The sequence below is a fragment of the Bos taurus genome, chromosome 4, assembly GCF_002263795.3.
Source record: "Bos taurus isolate L1 Dominette 01449 registration number 42190680 breed Hereford chromosome 4, ARS-UCD2.0, whole genome shotgun sequence".
Lineage (NCBI taxonomy): Eukaryota > Metazoa > Chordata > Mammalia > Artiodactyla > Bovidae > Bos > Bos taurus.
This window is the reverse complement of record NC_037331.1, coordinates 44,127,969-44,147,650: the sequence shown is the minus strand read 5'-3', so window position 1 is coordinate 44,147,650 and position 19,682 is coordinate 44,127,969. Positions and strand designations below refer to the sequence as shown.

Here is a 19,682-nt window from a genome sequence, read left to right as displayed (position 1 = left end):
AACACTCTCCTCAAAAAAAAAAAGCATAGTAGATACAAAACTGCATGAATTTTCAAGGAATCCCTGGGCCCTCCCTGAAATTCATCCGCATATCCAACAGGGATCTGTGGACTCTAGGTTAGGAGCACCTGCTCTGGTGCACAGCTAACTTTCACGGGTTCCCTAGTTAGGATACTTCCATCAAAGAAACCTGAATAACAAGCTCACTTAGGAGTGCTAGCTGTAGAATGCCCTCAGTGTTTCCAGGCCTAGGCCATGCTATTTCCTTACATATTTCAGTATCTGTTAATCTTTGAACTGACTGAATCAGAGAACTACTGAGCTACTGAAGCTTTGGGATCCTGATTATTAGCACAATTTACCCACACCCTCCCGCTCAGGAAAGCAAAAGAGATGTGAACTCGAGTTGTGACAGTGAGTTCTTTAACTCCAAATGTGGTCGAATTTGAAAATTCTGCACTAGCAATTACTTTTTCAACTAGCTAATGCTCATCACTGTTATTACAGGGAGGCAGCTATAAGAATGTCATCTATAGTTCAGCACCAGGAATATAGCGCTTCTAACCCTCCACTTTGGTTTGGCTATGATTCTGAAGGCAAGTCTCTTAGAGAGAAACAAAACACATCACTTAAAAATTCAGAACTGACTGCAAAAGAGTCAACATACAATAATGAAGAGGAAGCAGTATGACCTTCAACCTCAAGCAAGAACCAGAAATGTAGAATCTGGCAACTTCATTTAATGTAAGTATTTTTTACTAGCTGGATCTGAACAGTGTAAACAAGCTGGAAATCATTTCCAGATTTTTATTCCAGCTATGTGTTTGTAAATACATCTATGAGTTTTTCTAACAATCACGATTAAAAAAAGCCAAATCAAGTACTGCTACTATGTAACTTTTCTACTTTCATTTACCTTAATCAAACCAATTGTTTTGATGAGATTATCAAATTTAGGTTACAGTTGTATACAAAACAATCCTGGCAGATGTGATGTTTTTGACAAGAAATTTAGAAGCTTCTCCTTAGAAAAGAAAGCAGAAGGCTATATAAAATAGTAAGCATTTTGAGTGAGAGCAACGACATTAAGGATCTGTAAGGCTTTATTATAAATGATACAGATATACATTTTAAAAAGAAACAAAGCTTTCTAATAATTTCTAGACACTTAACAAGAGAGATCTAAATGCCAATTAACCCAGGACTCATTTCAACATTTGACTTAACAGTCAGAGGCAAATTAAAAAGAAACAGCCCCTTTTAGTCAAATTTGCACTGTCCCTGCAATGTCTCAGAAAGACCTTTTTTTATTGAAGTATAGCTGATTTACAGTGCTGTGTTAGTTCGGGTGTATAGTACAGTGATTCAGTTATACACACGCACGCACATAAATTATTACAAACCCTTGAGTTCCCTGTGCTTTTCAGAAGATCCTTGTTTGTTATCCATTTTATATATAGCAGTGAGTACATGTTAATCCCAAACTTCTAATTTATCCTTCCTCCCACCACCTTCCTTTTGGTAACCATAAGTTTGCCTTCTATCTGTGGGGCTATTTTTATTTTGTAAATAGGTTTGTTTATATCTTTTTCTTAGATTCCCTATATAAGTGGTATAATATGATATTTGTTTTTGGCTTACTTCACTTACTGTAATAATTTCTAGGTCCATCCTTGTTGCTCCAAATTATTTCATTCTTTTTATGACTGAGTAATATTCTGGTGTGTGTGTGTATATATACGTATCTATATATATTTCACATTTTCTTTATCCATTCATCTGTTGATGGACACTTAAGTTGCTTTCATGTGTCCTGACTATTGTAAATAGTGCTGCAGTAAACACTGGGGTGCAAGTATCTTTTCAAATTATAGTTTTTGAGTGGGAGTGCTAGATCATATGAAAGAAATTGAAGAGCAATATTGCGCAGGAACTTGGAATGTTAGGTCCATGAATCAGGGCAAATTGGAAGTGGTCAAACAGGAGATGGCAAGTGTGAACATTGACATTTTGGGAATTGGTGAATTCAAATGGACTGGAATGGGTGAATTTAACTCAGATGACCATTATATCTACTACTGTGGGCAAGAAGAAATGGAGTAGCCATCATAGTCAACAAAAGACTCCAAAATGCAGTACTTAGATGCAATCTCAAAAACGACAGAATGATCTCTGTTTGTTTCCAAGGCAAACCATTCAATATCACAGGAATCCAAGTCTATGCCCTGACCAGTAATGCTGAAGAAGCTGAAGTTGAATGGTCCTATGAAGACCTACAAGACCTTATAGAACTAACACCCCAAAAAGATGTCCTCTTCATTATAGCAGACTGGAATGCAAAAGTAGGAAGTCAAGCTCTACCTGGAGTAACAGGCAAATTTAGCCTTGGAGTACGGAATGAAGCAGGGCAAAGGCTAATAGTTTTGCCAAGAGATACACTGGTATTAGCAAACACCCTCTTCCAACAACACAAGAGACGACTCTATACATGGACATCACCAGAATGGTCAATACCGAAATCAGATTGATTATATTCTTTGCAGCCAAATATGGAGAAGCTCTATACAGTCAGCAAAACAAGACTGGGAGCTGACTGTGACTCAGATCATGAACTCCTTATTGCCAAATTCAGACTTAAATTGAAGGAAGTAGGGAAAACCACTAGACCATTCAGATCAGATCAGATCAGTCGCTCAGTCGTGTCAGACTCTTTGCGACCTCATGAATCGCAGCACGCCAGGCCTCCCTGTCCATCACCAACTCCCGGAGTTCACTGAGACTCACGTCCATCAAGTCAGTGATGCCATCCAGCCATCTCATCCTCTGTCGTCCCCTTCTCCTCCTGCCCCCAATCTCTCCCAGCATCAGAGTCTTTTCCAATGAGTCAACTCTTCGCATGAGGTGGCCAAAGTACTGGAGTTTCAGCTTTAGCATCAGTCCTTCCAAAGAAATCCCAGGGCTGATCTCCTTCAGAATGGACTGGTTGGATCTCCTTGCAGTCCAAGGGACTCTCAAGAGTCGTCTCCAACACCACAGTTCAAAAGCATCAATTCTTTGGCGCTCAGCCTTCTTCACAGTCCAACTCTCACATCCATACATGACCACAGGAAAAACCATAGCCTTGACTAGACAAACCTTTGTTGGCAAAGTAATGTCTCTGCTTTTGAACATGCTATCTAGGTTTGTCCTAACTTTCCTTCCAAGGAGTAAGCGTCTTTTAATTTCATGGCTGCAGTCACCATCTGCAGGTATGACCTAATCAAATCCCTTATGATTATACAGTGGAAGTGACAGATTCAAGGGATTAGATCTGATAGAGTGCCTGAAGAACTACAGATGGAGGTTTCGTGACATTGTACAGGAGGAAGTGATCAAGACAGTCCCCAAGAAAAAGAAAGGCAAAATGGTTGTCTGAGGAGGCCTTACAAATAGCTGAGAAAAGAAGAGAAACTAAAGACAAAGGAGAAAAGGAAAGATATACCCATTTGAATGCAGAGTTCCAAAGACTAGCAAGGAGAGATAAGAAAGCCTTCCTCTGGGATCAATGCAAAGAAATAGAGGAAAACAACAGAATGGCAAACACTAGAGATCTCTTCAAGAAAATTCGAGATACTAAGGGAACATTTCATGCAAAGATGGGCTCAATAAAGGACAGAAATGGCATGGACCTAACAGAAGCAGAAAATATTAAGAGGTGGCAAGAATACAAAGAAGAACTATACAAAAAAGATCTTCATGACCCAAATAACCACTATAGTGTGATCATTCACCTAGGGCCAGACATCCTGGAAAGAGAAGTCAAGTGGGCCTTAGGAAGCATCACTACAAACAAAGCTAGTGGAGGTGATGGAATTCCAGTTGAGCTATTTTAAATCCTAAAAGATGATGCCCTGAAAGTGCTGCACTCAATATGCCAGCAAATTTGGAAAACTCAGCAGTGGCCACAGGACTGGAAACGTCAGTTTTCATTCCAATCCCAAAGAAAGGCAATGTCAAAGTATGTTCAAACTACTGCACAATTGCACTCATCTCACAAGCTAGCAAAGTAATGATCAAAATTCCCCAAGCCAGACTTCAACAGCATATGAACTGTGAAATTCCAGATGTTCAAGCTGGATTTAGCAAAGGCAGAGGAAACAGAGATCAAATTGCCAACATCTGTTGGATCATCGAGAAAGCAAGAGAGTTCCAGAAAAACATCTACTTTTGCTTTATTGACTATGCCAAAGCCTTTGATTGTGTAGATCACAACACATTGGAAAGTGCTTAAAGATATGGGAATACCAGACCACCTGACCTCCCTTCTGAGAAATCTGTATGCAGGTCAAGAAGCAACAGTTAGAACTGGACATGGAACAACAGACTGGTTCCAAATTGGGAAAGGAGTACATCAAGGCTGTATACTGTCACCCGGCTTATTGAACTTCTATGCAGAGTACATCATGCGAAATGCTGGGCTGGATGAAGCACAAGCTGGAATCAAGGTGCTGGGAGAAATATCAATAACCTCAGATATGCAGATGACACCACCCTTATGGCAGAAAGTGAAGAAGAACTGAAGAGCCTCTAGATGAAAGTGAAAGAGACTTAAAGCTCAACATTCAGAAAGCTAAGATCATGGCATCTGGTCGCATCATCACTTCATGGCAAATAGATGTGCCAACAGTGGAAACAGTGACTTTATTTTGGGGGGCTCCAAAATCACTGCAGATGGTGACTATAGCCATGAAATTAAAAGATGCCTGATCCTTGGAAGAAAAGCTATGACCAACCTAGACAGCATATTAAAAAGCAGAGACTTTACTTTACCAACAAAGGCCATCTAATCAAAGATAGGGTTTTTCCAATAGTCATGTATGGATTTGAGATTGGACTATAAAGAAAGCTGAGCACCAACTGTGGTGTTGGAGAAGACTCTTGAGAGTCCCTTAGATAGCAAGGAGATCCAACAAGTCAATCGTAAAGGAAATCAGTCCTGAATATTCATCAGAAGGACTGAAGCTGAAGCTGAAACATCAATACTTGGGCCAGGTGATGTGAAGAAAAGACTCATTGGAAAAGACCCTGATGCTGGGAAAGACTGAAGGTGGGAGGAGAAGGGGACAACTGAGGATGAGATGGTTGGATGGCATTACCAACGTGATGGACATGAGTTTGAGTAGGCTCAGGGAGTTGGTGATGGACAGGGAAGCCTGGTGTGCTGCAGTCCATGGGGTCACAAAGAGTCGGACATGACTGAGTGACTGACCTGAACTGAACTGAACTAAAATTAGATAAATGCTTTTAGTAATTCTCCCCTTTCTTAGGTTGGTTTTGAAAGGTTTTGAAATAAGCAGTATCACTTAGCTGTGAAATGGTTCCTGGAAGTGGATTGCTGTGCAATCAACTGAGTAGGAAATTTTAACACCTAACCCGAGACATAAGATGACTGTACCAGAGGGTGATTTTTAATTAAATTTGGAGATTCTGGCAGCTGCATAGAAATTGGCTTCTGACCCCTAAGTATTTCAAGTGTATAACTGGAAAGTTACGCAAGATGCAACTGCTTTCTAAAGGAATAATGCCTGCCTGGGTAAAACCACAGTAAGGAGAAACATACCCACTATGTTTCTCTAGAAACCAGGCAGGGTATTTAACTGTCAAAGCTTGCTCCAAAATTCTTTGAGTAAGGTCCTGTCTTAAACAAAAACAAGAGACACATTTGTTCTTTACGGGGAGACAAATTTTATAGTAGCAGAAATGAAAGAAAAGGTTGGCTATGAAAGGGGACTAAGAAGTGGAGTGAACAAGTGGTGAAACTGTTAAGTTCTGGGTGCAGATTACTCAAGGTATCCATATTATTCATACTTAGGTCTTCAGATCTTAAGCATTTGAAATATATAGGTCTGTATTCAAGACAGTAAAATATGTGACTTTACCTTTCAGTCTGGACTTGAATCTGTCATCCAAATATGTACCATTCCTTTAATAATTGTAAATACAGTTGACTGCTGTTTATGCTCACCTTTCTGGCTATTGTTGACCAAGTTCATAAACTTTATTTTTAGTCATGAAAATGTTTATATAATTGCAGAAGGTGGAAAAGATGATAAAAATTGCCTTATTGCCTCCTAGTGCCCTCTACTTAATAATTTAATACACACACACCACAACCACATCAAACATACTAACATGTGAGTGTTGTCCAAACCCATACAAATTATAATTTTATGAAGTACGAACTAAAAAGAGACTGTGAGATACCTGACAAAGCTGACCTTTTGCTTCATAAATAAAAAGTTAAAAACAGAACTCCAAACAAATTAAATATTAACAAAAAGAGACTATTACAGGTCGTATTTGGAAATGTTTATTAGAAAATCAGAATTTAGGAGCAAAGAAATACAATCCAATAGATAACATTTATTCAGTATTGTATAATTTAAATCTTCCAGGGGTAAACAAGGTTTGATAGAAAGAAAATTCATAAAATAACTTAGATAGTACGTTACTGTAAAAGTGAAAATCTATTTTCATACAACTGGCTATAAAGTAGTTGAATGCTACCCCACCACCAGAATGCATTATGCCTTAAATTACATTAAAAAAAAGAATCAGTAGCAACTGCATCATATTTGTGATGTATTTTATTTGTATATGTATTTGTGATGTAGCCACAGCTTAAATTTTTATTGTTGTCATAATAAGTGCTAAGTAAAAACATTTTATACAAGAGCCCTGGTAAAAAGAATTTTAAAATAACTGCCCCCTATTACCTATTATTTTTGTATAATTTATTAAGTGGAAACTATGAATATGATGAAATATCATTTTATGATTACATTAGATTAGATGACAAAACAAAGATTATCCTGAGTAGGCCTTACCTAATCCTCTGAGCTCTTTAAAAGCAGTTATCTCAAGCTGGTTGCAGAAAAAGAACTAGATATTCAAAGTATGAGAAGGACTAATTGCATTATTGCTGGCTTGCAAATGGAGAGGGCCACATGAGAAGGGAGGCAGGTGGTCTCTAGAAGCTTAAAGTGATTGCCAACTGACATAATGGAAACATAGATCTCAGTCACACAGTCATGATGAATTGGAGTTTGCCAATAAAATGAATGAGCTTGCAAGTAGACTATTTCTCAGATCATCCAGATGAGAATTCAGTCTGGCCAACACCTTAAGTCCAGCCTTGCAATACTGTGAGCAGAGAATCTAACCACTCTGAGCTCCTGATCTACAGAACAGTGAGCTGATGAACAGGGTTTTTTTTTTTTAGCTTAATAACTCATATTAAAAAAAATTAATCAGGTATAGTTGATATACAATATTATGTAAGTTTAAAGTATTCAACATAGTGACTGACAATTTTTAAAGGTTATATTCCATTTTAGTTATTACAAAATATTGGATATATCCCATGTTGTACTATATGTCCTTGGAGCTTATTTTATATATAGCAGTTTGTACCTCTTAATCCCCTACCCATATCCTGTTCCTCCCCACTTTCCTCTCCCTACTGGTAACCACTGGCATGTTCTCTGTATCTGTGAGTATGTTTCTTTTTTAAAAATTATATTCAGTAACTATATTTTTCAGATTCCACATATAAGTGATATTATATAGTATGCATATTTCTCTGACTACTTTCACTTAGCATAGTACCCTCCAGGTCCATCCATGTTGCTGAAATTTTCATTCTTTTCATGGCTGAGTAGTATTCCATTGCATCTAAATATTTGTTTATTTATCTGACTGTGCTGGCTCTTAGTTGTGGCATCTGGGATCTTCAATCTTCATTGCAGCATGCAAACTCTTAGTTGTAGCATATGGGATCTGGCTCCCTGACCAGGGATTCAACCTGGTGCCCGTGCATTGGGAGTGTGGAGTCTTAGCCACTAGATCAATAGGTAAGTCCCTTATTGTGTTTGTATATACCACATCTTTTTTATTCATTTACCAGTTAGTGGACACTTAGGTTGCTTCCATATCTTAGCAATTGTAAATGCTATTAATATTGGGGTGCAAGTATCTTTTCAAATTACTGTTTTTTGTTTTTTTCAGATAAATAGCCAGGAGTAGAATTGCTGGGTCTTATGTTAGTCCTAGGTTTTGGGTTTTTTTTTTTTTTTTTTTTGCAAAACCTCCATACTGTTCTCCATAGTGGCTGCACCAGTTTACATTCCCACTAAGTATAAGAAGGTTCCCCTTCCTCCACATCCTTGCCAATATTTTTTATTTGTGGTATTTTATGATGATAGCTATTTTGACAAATGAGATATCTCATTATGCTTTTAATTTGAATTTCTCTGATTATGATGATGTTGAGCATCTTTTCAAGTGATGATGGCCATTGGTATGACTTGTTTAGGAAAAAAACGTCTATTTGGATCTTCTGCCCATTTTTTAATCTTTTTTTTTTTTTTTTTACATTGAGTTGTAAGAGCTGTTCATATATTTTGGATATAAGCCTCTATTGGCTGTATCATTTGCAAATATTTTCTCCCATTCAGTAGGTTGTCTTTTTTTGTTGTTGATGATTTCCTATGCTGTGCAAAAGTTTTTAAATTTAATCAGGTCCCATTTATTTTTGTTTCCACTTTCTTTGCTTTAGGAGAGCTCATCCAAAATATTGCTACAATTTATGTCAGAGTGTTCCACCTATGCTTTCTTCTTGACATTTTGTTTCTGGTATTACATTTAATTCTTTAACTCATCCTTAATTTGTGTTTGCATATGGTGTTTTCATTCCAATCCCAAAGAAAGGCAATGCCAAAGAATGCTCAAACTACCGCACAATTGCACTCACCTCACACACTAGTAAAGTAATGCTCAAAATTCTCCAAGCCAGGCTTCAGCAATATGCGAACCGTGAACTTCCTGATGTTCAAGCTGGTTTTAGAAAAGGCAGAGGAACCAGAGATCAAATTGCCAACATCTGCTGGATCATCGAAAAAGCAAGAGAGTTCCAGAAAAACATCTATTTCTGCTTTATTGACTATGCCAAAGCCTTTGACTGTGTGGATCACAATAAACTGTGGAAAATTCTGAAAGAGATGGGAATACCAGACCACATGATCTGCCTCTTGAGAAATTTGTATGCAGGTCAGGAAGCAACTGGACATGGAACAACAGACTGGTTCCAAATAGGAAAAGGAGTACGTCAAGGCTGTATATTGTCACCCTGCTTATTTAACTTATATGCAGAGTACATCATGAGATACGCTGGACTGGAAGAAACACAAGCTGGAATCAAGACTGCCGGGAGAAATATCAATAACCTCAGATCTGCAGATGACACCACCCTTATGGCAGAAAGTGAAGAGGAACTCAAAAGCCTCTTGATGAAAGTTAAAGTGGAGAGTGAAAAAGTTGGCTTAAAATCAACATTCAGAAAATGAAGATCATGGCATCCGGTCCCATCACTTCATGGGAAATAGATGGGGAAACAGTGGAAACAGTGTCAGACTTTATTTTTTGGGGCTCCAAAATCACTACAGATGGTGACTGCAGCCATGAAATTAAATGACGCTTACTCCTTGGAAGGAAAGTTATGACCAACCTAGACAGCATATTCAAAAGCAGAGACATTACCTTGCCAACAAAGGTTCGTCTAGTCAAGGCTATGGTTTTTCCTGTGGTCATGTATGGATGTGAGAGTTGGACTGTGAAGAAGGCTGAGCGCCGAAGAATTGATGCTTTTGAACTGTGGTGTTGGAGAAGACTCTTGAGAGTCCCTTGGACTGCAAGGAGATCCAACCAGTCCATTCTGAAGGAGATCAGCCCTGGGATTTCTTTGGAAGGAATGATGCTAAAGCTGAAACTCCAATACTTTGGCCACCTCATGCAAAGAGTTGACTCATTGGAAAAGACTCTGGTGCTGGGAGGGATTGGGGGCAGGAGGAGAAGGGGACGACAGAGGATGAGATGGCTGGATGGCATCACTGACTCGATGGATGTGAGTCTGGGTGAACTCCGGGAGTTGGTGATGGACAGGGAGGCCTGGCATGCTGTGATTCATGGGGTCGCAAAGAGTCGGCCACAACCGAGCGACTAAACTGAACTGAACTGATGGTGTTGAGAATATTCTAATTTTATTCTTTTACATGTACCTGACCAGTTTTCCCAGGACCACTTATTGAAAAGATTGTGTTTTTTTTTCCTATTATATATTCTTGCCTACTTGGTCACAGATTAATTGACCATAAGTGCATGGGTTTATTTCTTGGCTCTGTTCTGTTCCACTGATCTACACCCTTGTTTTTGTGCCAATTCCAAGCTGTTTTGATTACTCTAGCTTTTTAGTACAGTCTGAAGTCAGAGCATGTGATTCTTCCAGCTTCCTTCTTTCTGAAGATCATTTAGTTATTTAGGGTCTTCTGTGTTTTCATACACATTTTAGAAATACTTAATTATGTGAAAAAATGCCCTTGGTATTTTGATAGAGATTGCATTCAATCTGTAGCCTGCCCTGGTTCATATGGTCATTTTATAAAATTAATTTTTCCAGTCAATGAACATGGCCTATCTTTCCACCTGTTTGAATCACCTTCAATTTCTTTCATCAGTGTCTTATAGTTTTCCAAATGCAAACCTTTTACCTCTTTAGGTAAGTTTATTCTTAAGTATTTTATTATATTTGATGAGATGGTAAATGGGATTATTTCCTTAATTTCTCTGATAGTTCATTGTTAGTGTGCAAATACCAGATTTCTCTGTATTAATTTTGTATCCTGTAACTTTACAAATTTAGTGATAAGCTCTAGTAGTTTTGACAGTGTCATCTTTAGGATTTTCTGTGTACAGTATATCATCTGCAAACAGTGACTGTTTCACTTCTTCCTTTCCAATCTGGATTCCATTTATTCCTTTTTTTTTTGTCTGACTACTGTGGCAAGAAATTCCAAAACTATGAATAAAACTGGCAAGAGTGGGCATCCTTGTCTTGTTCCTGATCTTAGAGTAAATGCTTTCAGCTTTTAACCACTAAGTATGATGTTTGCACTGATTTGTCATATATGGTCTTTATTATGCTGAGGTATGTTCCCTCTAGGCCCATTTTCTAGAGCATTTTTAAACATAAATGCATGCTGAACTTTGTCAAAACCTTTTCCTCCATCTATGGAGATGATCATGTGGTTTTTATTATTCAGTGTGTTAATATGGTGTATCACATTGATTTGTGTATACTGAGAAATTCTTGCATCCCTGAGATAAATCCCACTTGATCACCATGTATGATCCTTTTGATATATTGTTGGATGCCGAGGACCAGCCCCGGCTGATCCAGGGTATTCGAAGGGGAGACGGAGTCGGCGACTATTTACATATTTATCAAAGATATAAAGAGTAGTAGAATGAGGATAGCTCAGTAGGAAAATTCAGTGGAGAAAAGAGGCTGAGTAACTTGGTTTACGCAAGAGACAAATAAAACTTCAACACAAGAAGTTTGCACCACTTACGTAGGCCGCAGGCGTCCTTCCGTTCTCCCGAAGGAGAGGAGACACTGAGGCCTCCCCGGTCGGATCTTAGAAGCCCAGGCATCATTAGTAAGCATGGTGGGTTCCACGCTCCAGATGGAGACTCAGCTGGAAGTTAAAGGGAAGAATGACATGGGGAGACCAAACTCTGGTGAGCAAGGCCCGTAGCTATATTTTCAACAGGGGCTTTTATACCCAAGTTACACATAGAGGATAATAGGGGATGCAAAGTCAGCAGTTTTTGATCCTTATCAAAAACCAGGGTTTCGTTCCTACAAATTTATCGTATACAAATGGTTTAGGTGATTTACATCATCTTCTGGCCAGAAGGCCTATTAACATTTTATGGCTCTTGACAAGGACTTATCAACAAAGACTTATTTTCTCTAAGAGTAATTATTTTAAGGTTTGGCGCCATCTTCTGAAGATAAAATTGCATTCCTATAGGGTGGATGTGTAATGGGTTTACAACAAAGGAAAGAATTTATTACCTTAAGGGTCTAAAGTTACTAACACCAAGGCCACTACTTATTTTTTCTACATACCAACTATATTAATTAATACACATTCAAGGATACAATTCAGGGGATGTGAAAACTTGACAACAAGCATTGGCTCATCAATGAAATCTTTTACTAGTTTTATTCTGACAGTTTCTAACTCTCTGAGAGGCTCTAAGCTATTTGAATATCTTAAGCTTCCCATGCCTCTTGAGGCTGGGAGACTGTAAACAATCGTATGCATAGCTGTAGGAGTCTGGGTAAACTTGTCAGGCGAGTTAGAGAGCCATCTGAGGGGTTTGGATTTAAACACTCCTAATTGCCCAGGAACTTTATTAATTGGAGCTGTAAGTTAACTCTTTGACAGAGCGAGATGGTGGTGGTGGGGGACAGCCCCCAGTAAAGTCAGAGGTGAGAGCACAAAGCAATAAAGTAGGCAGACTCTGGTTTTTGGGGGAAGATGCTCGAGAATATCCAGGGGGACTCCCGAGGCTTGATCCCGCCTTTGCGTATGCCGAGCCTCCTTCCTCATGACCTTTGTCACGAGTGGAATGTCTCTCACCGGCTCCCGGCAGTTGGATTTGATTTGACAATATTTTGTTGAGTATTTTCACATCAATATTCATCAGTTATAATGGCCTATAATTTGTATATGTGTATAATTATCTTTGTTAGTTTTGATCTTATGGTGATTTCTGGCCATGTAGAATGAGTTCTGCAGTGTTCTTTCCTCTGCAATTTTTTGGAATAGTTTAAGAAGTGTAAATGCTAACTAGTCTCTAAATGTTTGGTAGGATTCATCTGTGAAGCCATCTGGTCATCGACTTTTTGTTTGCTGGGAATTTTTTGTCACTAATTCAATTTCATTACTTATAATTGATATGTTCATATTTTGAGTCAGTCTTGGGAGTCTACTATTGATTCCTTTTAGCATACATTTTTAGGATTTGCCTATTTCTTCAATGTTGTCCACTTTGTTGACATATAGTTGTTTGCAGTAGTCTCTTATGGTCCTTTGTATTCCAGGAGCATCAGTTGTAAATTCTCCTTTTTCATTTCTGACTTTATTGATTTGGATCTTTTTTTTCTCAATGAATCTGGCTAATGGTTTATCAATTCAGATTATCTTTTCAAAGAACAAGCTCTTAGCTTCACTGATCTTTTCTATTGTATTTTTTAAGAGTCTATTTCATTCATTTCTGCTCTCATTTTTATGATTTCTTCCCTTTGACTAATTTTGGGTTTTGTTTGTTTTTTCCAAGACAGGAAAGTTTTCAGCTATTATGTCTTCAATTATGCTCTTAGCCTCTTTCTCTCTATTCTGTGGGGATCCTAAAATGCAAATAAAAATGAGCTTGACGTCTCAGAAGTCTCTTAAAATGTCCTCATTTCTATTCATTGTTTTCTCTTCAGCATAACTGATTTCCACTACTGTTTTCCAGCTTCAGATCCATTCCTCTGTATTATTTAGTCTACTACTGATTGATTTTAGTGTATTTTTCATTTCAGTTATTATATTTTTCATCTATGCTTGTTCTTTTTTTCTTTGTTAAAAACTTCTAACTTATCAGTCTGTGCAGCCATTCTTTTCCTAAGTTCTTTGGCCATTTTTATGATGACACCTTAAACTCTTTCTTGGTTAGATTTCATATCTCCTACTTCACTTAGTTCTTCTTCTGGGGTTTTTATCTCAATCCTTTGTTTGGAACATGGTCCTCTGTTGCCTCATTTTGCCTAACTAGCTGTTTTTGTTTTTTATGTATCTGACATGTTGGTTATGTTTTCCAATCATGAAGAAGTGATCTTCTGTGTTCCAGCAGTGCACTCTCATCAAAAGCTATATGCCTTAGGAGTTCCCCCTATGAGGGCATGGGTCTGTTTTGGCAGACTGACTGTGTAGGTGGTCTGGTAGGCTTGGTTGGCCCCTGATCTGTTTGGTTGCCAGGTGCTTCCTTGTGCAGAGGCTGCTGGCCATTGGTTGATGGAACCAGGTAATGAGGTGGTTGACTGTAGAGGCCTTGGGGCTAGTGCTAGGTAGTGTCAGCATCCAGGAGATCCCAGGACAAACAGGTATTTTTTAAAGTCAGTAAGTTTGTGGTAATTTGTTACGAAAGAAAACTAACAGCAAAGTACAAATTTTGAAAAGATTTCTCCAAGACATTCCAGTTTGTTGTTTTCAACATTTGTATGAACACTGGTATTTTCTTTTTTGTAGTCATAGATCTACTAGTCGTTGTTAAAAATTAGGAATATAATTCAAGCCATTCAGTCTTGCAGCTTCAGGGACTGAAACCAGCTTTGGCTTCTAAAACGTACAGTTCCTTTTGGGGCATCAGCCTTAATCCATTTTTCATGTTTGCTTGTTTGATTCAGGAATCCTGAAACACAAAATTGCATAAAGTTATATCCTGATTGACAAGAGCAATACTGACTACATATATCCTAACAATATATCTCTAAATCTAAAAAACATTTCAAACAGCAAAAATCTTGGTAAAGATAGCCTGAACTGGAAGAGTTGCAAAGAGGTTAGTTACCTGGGCTTGCTCTCTCCTTTTTTTCCCTCAAAACAACATGGAAAGAGAAACTACTCTGTTTTTTATTCATTTTTGTATGCAGGTTTTAAAAAGAGCTTTATTTAAGTATAACTGACTAAATAATGCATGTATTTAAAGTACGTAACAAGCTTTTACATATGAAAAGTCTGAAGAACCATCCTCAAGAGGTTTGACAGAAAACAACAAAATTCTGTAAAGCAATTATCCTTCGATTAAAAAAAAAATGAACATATCCATCACTCCCAAAAGTTTCCTTGTGTCCCTTTGTAATATTTCTCTCCTGCCCTGCCATGCCTGTCCTATCTGCACCTCTTCTAATCTCTCAACAATTACTAATCTACTTTGTGTCACTATGAATTAGTTGCATTTTCTAAGATTGTAATAAATAGAATCATGCAATATGTACCCTATGTAGTCTTTTAAAAAATATCTAGGTTCTTTCAGCATAATTATTTTGAGGTTTGTTCACATTGTAGCATGTTTCAGGTGGTTTCCTTACACATACACTGATCCATACTTTGCTAAATAGTCATGGGCACCCTGTATAACCCGGCTCACTCTGGAACTTTCTCTTGTTAACTTTAGCAACCCATATCTCTTCCATGTGGTGAATCTGTTGGGCTCTGCCTGTGTTACCCCTCTCCCTGCCCTACAGCCTGGAAACTCTCAAGCTAATGGGCTATGGCAATCATTGTGCTCACCTGTTTTTTTTTTTTTTTTTTTGCCATCTCTAGTCTGCTGCTGCTGCTGCTGCTGCTAAGTCGCTTCACTCGTGTCTGACTCTGTGCGACTCCATAGACGGCAGCCCACCAGGTTCCCCCGTCCCTGGGATTCTCCAGGCAAGAACACTGGAGTGGGTTGCCATCTCCTTCTCCAATGCATGACAGTGAAAAGTGAAAGTGAAGTTGCTCAGTTGTGTCTGACTGTTTAGTGACCCCATGGACTGCAGCCCACCAGGCTCCTCCGTCCATGGGATTTTCTAGGCAAGAGTACTGGAGTGGGGTGCCACTGTCTTCGTCTCTAGTCTTCTAGTTGTCTTTTTTCTTTCAATCAAGGTAGTTAAGGTGTTATACCTCTGGTGTTCCACGGCAATTCTGGACTTAAGAAACCAGTCAAATCTGAACTGAGGAATATTGTGAATACACTGTCTGAATTCATCATATACATTTTCCGTGTTGAATCCAAGCACACAAATCAAGGAAACAAACTCTCTTCTCTACTACAGTTTTCTCCTTCCTTAGTATATATGATGTTCCCACCTGCTGAAAAGGTACTTTGTACCATTCTTTCAATCAAGGTAGTTAAGGTGTTATACCTCTGGTGTTCCATGGCAATTCTGGACTTAAGAAACCAGTCAAATCTGAACTGAGGAATATTGTGAATACACTGTCTGAATTCATCATATACATTTTCCGTGTTGAATCCAAGCACACAAATCAAGGAAACAAACTCTCTTCTCTACTACAGTTTTCTCCTTCCTTAGTATATATGATGTTCCCACCTGCTGAAAAGGTACTTTGTACCATCCAGTCTTTGTGTCAAGACTTTGTATCTTTCTTTGATACAAACCCTCTGAATTCTTGCCTCTTCCCTTTGATCTGAGCCATAATCTTGTCTATTTCTTTACTGCATCTTTCACAAAAGACAGTTGCTTATTCAATGACTTCCTCTGGAGATTTTTCCTTCCATTTCTTTTGCTGTATTTCCAGTATCATCATATCCCAATTTCTCATCAAACTGCTTAAAATCTTTCTCATTGAACTGGTGAATCTTTGTGTTAGAGGCTTCTCTTTTTCCTCTAATCTTCATTATTAAGGGATTCACAATTTTGTCAACTTTAATCTCTTCATCTTTTTGTGCCTGTACTACATTTAATAGATCATGATTTCAAGGTATCTATAACCAACAGTTTTTCTATAGTATAAATTTCTTTTTCTAGTAATCAAAACAAACATTGAGGAAAGAACTGGTAATTCTGAATCAGTTCAGTTCAGTTGCTCAGTCATGTCCGACTCTTTGTAACCCCATGGACTGCAGCATGCCAGGCTTCCCTATCCATCACCATCTCCCGGAGGTTGCTCAAACTCATGTCCTTGAGTTGGTGATGCTATCCAACCATCTCAACCTCTGTCATCCCCTTCTCCTCCTGCCTTCAATCTTGCCCAGCATCAGGGTATTTCCCAGTGAGTCAGTTCTTCACATCAGGTGGCCAAAGTATTGAAGCTTCAGCTTCAACATCAGTCCTTCCAATGAATATTCAGGACTGATTTCCTTTAGGATTGACTGATTTATCTCCTTGCAGTCCAAGGGACTTTCAAGAGTCTTCTCCAACACCACAGTACAAAAGCATCAATTCTTTGGTAATTCTGAATACCAATTGTTAAAACAACCAGGAATAACTAGAACTATTATTTTTTTACATATTTTAGCAACAATAGTAAAGTGTCAAAAATAGTAAGGGTTTCCCAAATACTTAAGATCTTTTGTTGTTCAGTCGCTCAGTCATGTCTGACTCTTTGTGACCCCATGGACTGCAGCAAGCCCGTTTTCCCTGTTCTTCACCATCTCCCAGAGTTTGCTCAAACTCATGGCCATTGAGTCAGTGATGCCATCAAACCGTCTCATTGTCTGTCATCCCCTTCTCCCTTCCATAAGCAAGCAACTCATGACTGGGGAGGTAAAATCTTTTAAAAAGTAAGACCTTTTACCTCCCCAATCATGAGTTGCTTGCTTATGGAAAGAGAAGCCAAATCTACCTATTTCCTTCTGCAGCAATAGAGACCATGCACAGTGCTATTACTACTAACAAACTGAACACACAAGTGATTATAGCTTATGAAAAATACTCACAAGCAAGACAGTTTATAAAGTTCCATTTAGCTTGCTGGAAAAGAGCTTTCTCTTGCCAATAAGCAATTTACTAAAAGCTCTGAACTTTGGGTTGAATCTGTGGAGACTCTAATTCTAATTTGTAAAGTTTATAAATTCCTTCCTACAAAAATCTTGTAACATGGATTGGAACTTGGAGTTGCAGAAACCTTGTTCCTTTTTTAATTCCCTTTGCCAATGAAAATCAGGTAATATTTTTTGACCAGTTAATGAGAAATGACTATTCTATCCCCATGTGGCTTGGCTTCCATTAATTGGGAAAAAAGTTTATTCTCAGGATGTTTTTAAACTTATGCATTTGCTCTCAAAATCTGCCATGTTCAAATTTACCCAAGTATATAAATACTCAAGTTGGACATTTATATGATTGATTGATTTCCAAATACCTAATTGAGAGGTGTTATACATGGTGATTGCAGACATGAAATTAAAAGAAGCTTACTCCTTGGAAGGAAAGTTATGACCAACCTAGATAGCATATTGAAAAGCAGAGACATTACTTTGCCAACAAAGGTCCATCTAGTCAAGGCTATGGTTTTTCCAGTGCTCATGTATGGATGTGAGAGTTGGACTGTGAAGAAAGCTGAGCACCAAAGAATTGATGCTTTTGAACTGTGGTGTTGGAGATGACTCTTGAGAGTCCCTTGGTCTGCAAGGAAATCCAACCAGTCCATTCTAAAGGAGATCAGTCCTGGGTGTTCTTTGGAAGGACTGATGCTAAAGCTGAAAACTCTAGTACTTTGGCCACTTCATGTGAAGAGTTGACTCATTGGAAAAGACTCTGATGCTGGGAGGGATTGGGGGCAGCAGGAAAAGGGGATGACAGAGGATGAGATGGCTGGATGGCATCACCGACTCGATGGACCTGAGTCTGGGTGAACTCCGGGAGTTGGTGATGGACAGGGAGACCTGGCGTGCTGCAATTCACGGGGTCACAGTCAGACACGACTGAGCAACTGAACTGAACTGAACACATTATTTAACCCAAAATGAACCTGATCTAATCAGCATTAGCCATGGACAAAGATAGGGCTGTAAGGAGTAACTGGCAAAATTTCTGTCTCTTGTTTAAAAACAGGCTTAAGCATCTTGGCTAAGGTGAGCTTCTTCCTGCCACCCACCCCAGCACTCCCCACTCCAAGCCCTGTAACTGACTTTATTTACCTTGGGTTCAGAGGGATAATTCTGATGCTGTCTTATTAGGAACCAATTAAATTTCATTGCATCACAGTTGGAGGATTCCCTCTTTTACATTATAAAACACTAATGACCACACAAAGTGGGAAGCACAATGCTAAGTATCTTAGGGAGGTTTAAACAATGTATGCTGCTGCTGCTAAGTCACTTCAGTCGTGTGCGACTCTGTGTGACCCCATAGACGGCAGCCCACCAGGCTCCCCCGTCCCTGGGATTCTCCAGGCAAGAACACTGGAGTGGGTTGCCATTTTCTTCTCCAATGCATGAAAGTGAAAAGTGAAAGCGCAGTCACTCAGTCGTGTCCGACCTTTAGCATGGACTCAGCCTACCAAGCTCCTCCATCATGGGATTTTTCCAGGCAAGAGTACTAGAGTGGGGTGCCATTGCCTTCTCCGTAAACAATGTATAGACATGCTAATATCCTCAAAAAGCTTACCAGCTGGCTAAGAAAATAAATTATACACTTAAGAAAAAGCATGAAAATAATTACTTTGAAATCTTATTATTTTATGTATTTCACAAACAAAAGCTCTAATACAAAACACAAGCACATAGTGAATATTTTAATGTTGTCAACATTCTTAAACTGTTTACATACAGTCTTCCCTTGACCAAAGTGCAACCCAGGACATCTTAACAAATTTCTACCAGAAGTATTTTTGAGCTAGTTTTAATGCTGCCCATCATTGTATTTTCTCTCAATTATCAGGGATAATGACAAAGTCAACAGTAGACTAGGCTTTGAGCAAATATAAAATTAATCAGTTTTGCCCAAGAAATATTATTCTGTGTCTAATTCCACCAACTGTATTTCTCATCTCAGATAATGTAGCTTTCATTTCTAGAAATTCAATTTTAGTCTGGCTATTTTCACTCAGCATAATGCCTTTAGGTTCTAGCAAAGTTGTATTAATAGATTGTTCTTTTTCATTATTGAACAGTACTCCGTTGTATGGTGTGACAATTTACTGGTAGAAGTATATTTTAGTCCTTTCCAGTTTGGGGCTATTGCAAATAAAGCTATGAATATTTGTGTACAGGTTTTTATGTGAAACACTAAGCTTCATTTCTCTAAA

General features: G+C 38.5%; 2 protein-coding genes across 4 annotated transcripts in view; one reads left to right on the top strand and one right to left on the bottom strand.

The window, feature by feature from the left end:
• The window catches only part of FBXL13 (F-box and leucine rich repeat protein 13), a 217,002-nt gene extending 216,122 nt beyond the window's left edge, over positions 1–880 (top strand). The window contains exon 21 of the mRNA XM_005205376.5: positions 508–880. Coding sequence (XP_005205433.2) covers positions 508–691 — 184 coding nt within the window. The 3' untranslated portion in view covers positions 692–880. The remainder of the gene's footprint in view (positions 1–507) is intronic.
• The window catches only part of FAM185A (family with sequence similarity 185 member A), a 91,225-nt gene that overhangs the window by 1,615 nt on the left and 69,928 nt on the right, over positions 1–19,682 (bottom strand). For 2 of the 3 annotated variants that reach the window (XM_024991320.2, XM_024991323.2), the window contains one exon: positions 11,610–14,340. The exons of the other annotated variant lie outside the window; for it this stretch is intronic. In XM_024991320.2, the coding sequence (XP_024847088.1) occupies positions 14,228–14,340 (113 nt within the window). In that variant the 3' untranslated portion in view covers positions 11,610–14,227. Of the gene's footprint in view, positions 1–11,609; positions 14,341–19,682 lie in introns of those variants that run through there. 3 annotated transcript variants of the gene reach the window in all.